The 6,014-nt window shown below is 46.5% G+C and overlaps 1 protein-coding gene across 2 annotated transcripts; it reads left to right on the forward strand.

The window, feature by feature from the left end:
- The first annotated feature begins 453 nt into the window (after positions 1-453).
- LOC103635268 (glucosamine inositolphosphorylceramide transferase 1) lies at positions 454-4,525 on the forward strand. Of its 2 annotated transcripts, none has more exons than XM_020542424.2 (4): positions 454-1,045; positions 1,171-1,293; positions 2,101-2,268; positions 2,398-4,525. In XM_020542424.2, exons 1-4 carry the CDS (start codon positions 776-778, stop codon positions 4,072-4,074), a joined length of 2,238 nt encoding a protein of 745 aa, XP_020398013.1. In that variant the 5' UTR covers positions 454-775; the 3' UTR covers positions 4,075-4,525. The 2 variants fall into 2 exon arrangements, with proteins under 2 accessions (XP_020398013.1, XP_020398014.1); XM_020542425.3 differs by having other exon boundaries at positions 658-1,045; positions 1,175-1,293; positions 2,398-4,523.
- Positions 4,526-6,014: the final 1,489 nt, after the last annotated feature.

A 6,014-nucleotide genomic window follows, 5' to 3' on the forward strand; every position in this document is an offset into this window, starting at 1 on the left:
GCCAGGTAGTCCACCGTCCTCGTAAAGGCGGCTGTTTTGACTCTAGAGAAACAAAAATAATGTAGAAACATTAAAAGTCGATACAAATTAAAACTAAGCGAATATGTTATCTAATTAAAGTTTAGTTTATATCACATCAGCCGTTGAAATAATTGAAATAGCGCAACGACGGAGCTCCCGCAGTCCCGCGGACGGGACGCGCGGAGGAGGCCGCGCTTGCTTGCGGGCGAGCCCGGAGTCCGGAGTCCGGAGGGACGGATGCCCACGTTATATCACTTTCTTGGACAAAAGTCATTATCAAACTCTGGGAAAAAAATCAAAGATGTTTGAAATAGCGAAGACAAATTCGGAAATCGAAGACCGTGCTGCATCCTGTCAAACATGCCGTCACCACCGAAAACCCCTCACTCCTTTGGTCGAAGCAGTAGCGCGGCATCCAAATGACCCCCTGCCGTCCGTCCGCTTTGGTCGTCAGCCGTCGCGCCTCACCTCCCCGGCAAAGCAGGTCGCCACTAGGACCGCGAGGAGGCTCTGGCTCGCTGCCCGATATATTGATTAATTAATCGCCCGTTAATTGCCCGCTAATCCTCTGCCGGCCGCTGCCGCCTCGCTTTTTCTCGCTTAAATAATTGCCTAGTCAAGCTGATCCAGCTCGGCGGGCTGCGGGCGGACTTGGGGAGACAGACAAACATACAGAGAGAGAGAGAGGGGCAGAGGCAGCCCGGGATCCGATCGGGCGGTCGATGCTACGGCCGGTGGCGGGCGTCGTCGGGGCATGGCTAGCCAGGCTGCGCGGCGAGGAGGCGCGATGAGACCACCGAGCAGCGGCGTGCGCACGGCGGCCGCGCGGCCGCCGGCCGCCTCGTTCCTGCTGGCCACGGCGGCCACGGCGGCGCTCGTCGGAGGGTTCTACTTCTGGTTGGTGGTCTCGTCGTTCCGGCTCCCCGACTCGGGCGCCGTCGGGTGCCGCCCCGACGGCGAGGGGTCGTGGGCGGTCGGCATGTTCTACGGCAGCAGCCCCCTCGCGCTCCGTCCCATCGAGCTGGTGAGGCGGCGTGCGGCGCTCACCGCTCAGCTTAAAAACAGCTCCTTTCGTGCGTCGTTGTGGTGTGTGAGTAGGTTGACGCCTCGAGTGCTTACTCTTGTCTGGGGTGTAATTTTGGTGGCCAGGAAGGGAGGAGCAATGGCAACAGCTCGGCGTGGCCGGTGGCGAACCCCGTCCTGACCTGCGGGACTGCGACGGAGGCGGGGTACCCGAGCAACTTTGTCGCCGACCCGTTCCTCTACGTCGAGGTGAGGCAGAGGCACTGCTGCTGCTTGTTCTGCCGCTCCTCCCCGGGGTGGAACTCTGCTTCGCGTAGATGTAGGGATGGTTTGCAAATTGCCTAAGCTATGGGAGCAAATCAGTGAGAAAAATAATAAATTCAGGCTCGCTTACTGAATTGGTGATGTCGCTGTATTCGACAATTCAGCACCCACGCAGGGCTTGAGGGTTTAGTGTTTGGTTTTTGGATACTTAAGAGGACACAGATTAGTCAGGCACATAACAGATAATGCTGTTTGGCTGATTGCCTGAATACCATTGACAGTGTCTTACTAGCGTGTGAAAAAAAATTTGTAACTGCCTTGTCTCAGTTGAGGCATACAAAGTTAGGCCCACCATGTAGTGGCTGCTACTCTATGATGTGCAGTATACTACTAGTATGTAAGCATGGTTTGGGATGAACTAATATCCTATGATAAGATAGTACCCAGGGAGTTTTAGTTCATGAAAGGATTCAGATCTAGTTGAGATAGACACCGAAATGTGCTTTGCTTAGGTACATAGGAAGCTTGAAACCATTAATCTAGAAGTTGATCTGTAAACAGGTACCACTTCCACTATCTACTTGTCAATAACATCTTTCCTTGGTAGAATATGTATAACCACGCAGGAGGAGAAAGTTTCTACAAATGCTATTTATCAGACTAAATGCATTCTTGATAATTATTTGCTAGGTTTTGTCCAATGAGTAGCATTCTTAAGTTGAGATACTATTTTCCAGGCTTGCATTTTCGCCTGCTAGCTCTCATTCTGATACGCTACTATGCATCTCCTAGGGGGACACACTATTTATTTTCTTTGAAACAAAAACAACAACCTCAATGCAAGGTGATATTGGAGTTGCAAGAAGCTTCGACCAAGGTGCAACGTGGGAATTTCTTGGCATTGCACTAGATGAGGCATGGCATCTGTCATATCCTTTTGTGTTCAAGTATGAGAACGAGGTAGATTCTTTAACTTCAAATCTACTTGACAGAACAATAACCATCTATGATGATGTCCAAATACTAACTCTCTCTCTCTCTCTCTCTCTCTTCTCTCTCTCTCTCTCTCTCTCTCTCTCTCTCTCTTAGATTTATATGATGCCAGAGGGAAACAAGAAGAAGGAGCTGCGCCTTTATCGTGCTACTAAGTTTCCCCTCGAATGGACATTGGAGAAGGTTCTTGTCAATAAGCCACTTATTGATGCCTCGTTAGTCCAATTTGAGGGATACTGGTGGCTATTTGCATCTGATTTTACACGGTATGGTGTTGAGAAGAATGCGGAGCTTGAGATTTGGTACAGCAATTCTCCTCTTGGTCCTTGGACTGAGCACAAGAAAAATCCTATCTACAAATCAGACAAAAGTTTGGGAGCTCGAAATGGTGGGAGACTCTTCATTTTTGAAGGGTCATTATATCGCCCCGGCCAGGATTGCAGTGGTACTTATGGCCGGATGGTTAAGTTGCACAAGGTTGAAAAGCTAAGCAAGGAGGAATACAAAGAGGTCCCTGTAAATCTTGGGATAGAGGAGCCAAAGAAAGGGAGAAATGCATGGAATGGCATGAGGTACCATCACATGGATGCACAACAACTCGCATCTGGTGGATGGATTGCTGTAATGGATGGTGATCGAGTTCCTTCAGGTGATTCAACCAGACGCTCTCTCATTGGTTACTTAGCTTTCCTGTTGGCCAGTGCCCTTGTCGTTTTTGTGGGTTTTATGAAAGGTGCAATCAGTTGTTACGTTCCTCCCAGTTTATGGGTTCCTCTCACAAGGAGAACAGAATTATCCCGTATCTTCTACGTGCACCGCTTCAACCAGAAAGTCCGCAGATATTCTACCAGCATCAGCAGATATATCTCTGCTGCTAAAACCAAGCTCAGCGAAAAGACTTGGTCCAACGTGCTTTTCTTCTGTGTAGTTGCTCTATTTGGTGCCATAAATGTCTGCATTGCCGTGCATTTCTTATGTGGCGGCAATGGCGCTGAAGAGGCGTACACATATCAAGGGCAACACTCCCAGTTTACGATGATCACAATGACATATGAAGCCCGTCTCTGGAATTTGAAAGTGTTCATCGAACACTACTCTAGATGTGAATCGGTTAGGGAGATAGTTGTTGTTTGGAACAAAGGTAACCCTCCAAGTAGTGACGCGTTTGACTCCACTGTGCCTGTGAGGATACGGGTCGAGGAGACCAATTCTCTTAACAACAGATTTAGGGTGGATCCTCTGATAAAGACCAGAGCTGTTCTTGAACTGGACGATGATATCATGATGACTTGCACCGACTTAGAGAAAGGATTTAGGGTCTGGAGAGAACACCCTGAGCGGATGGTGGGCTTCTACCCCCGGATGATAGATGGCAACCCTATGCAGTACAGGAATGAGAGGTACGCTAGGGGTAAGAATGGATACAATCTGATACTCACAGGTGCTGCCTTCATGGACAAAGAGTTTGCTTTCAAGACTTACTGGAGCGAGAAGGCTCGTGAGGGGAGGGACTATGTGCACAAGAACTTCAACTGCGAGGACTTGCTCATGAATTTTCTGTATGCGAATGCAAGCTCCACCACAAGGACCGTGGAGTACGTCCACCCCGCATGGGCTATCGATACGTCCAAGCTTTCTTCTGTTGCCATTAGCCGGGACACCCAGAAGCACTATGACATCAGAACGCATTGCTTGGCAAACTTTTCCTCCATATATGGCCCCCTCCCTCAGAAATGGGAGTTCGGCATGCGTGAAGACCGTTGGGACAAATAGGATGGCGACGGTGGTACACGACGGACAAACACATGATGGTGAAACCTTCTCTTTTTTTTTTGTCAATCCCCTGGAAAGTTTTGTAGCTTCGGGCGAAGGTATAGGTCCTTGGGGCAGAAGTGCCCCTGGTTTGTGATGTGCCTATTAGATCTGGCTAGAAGCTTAGACCTGATCAGGATAGACCATTGTTCAAAAGTTGAGGATAGACCAAAGGCAGTGCAGTGTATGTGTATGTGAATTGTGGAAGGCAAAGAGGGAATTTGAGAACTGCATAGTGGGTGGAAAGTTTAGACTGTTGGGTTCCCTTCTCTGTAGTTTGTGTACATCTCTTCCTTTCTAAGATTCAGCTAGCATGTTGTGTGATTATTTACCGTAAGGATTCTTTTTACAGCTCGTAGTGTTTATTATTTCAGTCTAATGAGGACTTTCTGAATCTTTCTTTTCTGAGATCCGCACTGTTGTCTACTGGAATGATGTTTGTCGTGCTCAGCGGCTTCATCTGCTGCGACCGTGTCAACTGTCAATGTTTTGCCATTTCAATTCTGTAACCAGTTCACCTCATCTCCTGTTTCCACTTGCAACCGCTTGTGGTGACCACTTTCTCACCGGGAATTCCCGTTTCGCTGCTGACCGAGATGCGAATTTCGGCTCCAAATTCAAAAATACAAAAGTAAAAAATTAGTAAAAAAACGAAATTTGATGCAGTAAAAACGAAATGGTGAACACCGGTGGTGACCATTCTCCGCAGACAGGCGCCCTAGCACGCACTTCGCACATTTCTCCACAGGCAACGCTGGATCGAGCACATTACCGGGCAAAGTGCAGGACAACAACATAACCGCCTTAATTTTGCAACATAGATACTTCAAAGAACAAGAGGAAGATGTACAGGCACGAACGAAGACTATCAACCGTGATAAGTTTTGTTACTTGGTACACCACTCTCTTCAAACACAGCTAATTTTCCCAAGCTTGAAACATGGGAAAACTTTCAACAAAGGTTTGAGTTACAACAATGACTTAATCTAAGTGAAGTCATGACGCCACACAGCTTTCACAGCCTATTTGTCTGGTTTTAATCCGTACTGGCTTTTACTGCTTCTCTATATAATGAAGCGGCAGCAGACTGGCTTTAATCTGAAGCTTATTTCTTCTTTCAGGTAAACTAAAGGGGGCTTCAGAAACATTCTAAATCACCTCGAATTCTGCTGCTGGAGTACCCGTGAACTTTTCAAGTAAACCATAAGCTATTGACTGGAAAAGAAGAAATCACCTTTACAGTCCTCTTGCTCAATTTTCAATCGCATCTTTATCTCCCTCCTGAAACATCAGGGACCATTTTCCATTAGGATTCAGAAATAGAAGAATTGACAAATGATTATGGTACCAAAAAGTGAGCAAACTTGGAGCAAGGCAATTACCTCTACTGCCTCAGTCAGATTTTTGGTTGCATCTTCTCTTTTTGAGTATCTGAAAATAATAGTACACTCTAGCAATGAGAGAAGACTTTGAAGCAAAGATACTATATAAGTGTGTCAAATAACACAGGAAGAATCAAAGGATGAAATAAAAATTCAAATATATCATGCCTTTTAGCAAGCTCTTGTTTCTTCATATCAGGAGGCTTGCCATCAAAAACATAACTGCACAAACAATGAAGCAATCCATTTAGAAGGCAATATATTTGTTTACACATATTTATGTCTTACAGTGGCAACAAATGGATGGAAGTCATGTTTACACTGGCTTGATTCCCGCTTCCAATAACCTTATTGTCCGGTTGAACATTCCTTGCAAATGACTGCCGAACAAACAATTTTTTTTTCAAAAAAAATACCAGCACTAGGAATATAGCGAGTGCAGCTTCAGATATTAAACTTGCTTGAAACGATATATTTATCTGTACCTAGTGACTTCACCAGCTTCATTTGTGAGAGTTT

This window comes from Zea mays, chromosome 8, assembly GCF_902167145.1.
Source record: "Zea mays cultivar B73 chromosome 8, Zm-B73-REFERENCE-NAM-5.0, whole genome shotgun sequence".
Lineage (NCBI taxonomy): Eukaryota > Viridiplantae > Streptophyta > Magnoliopsida > Poales > Poaceae > Zea > Zea mays.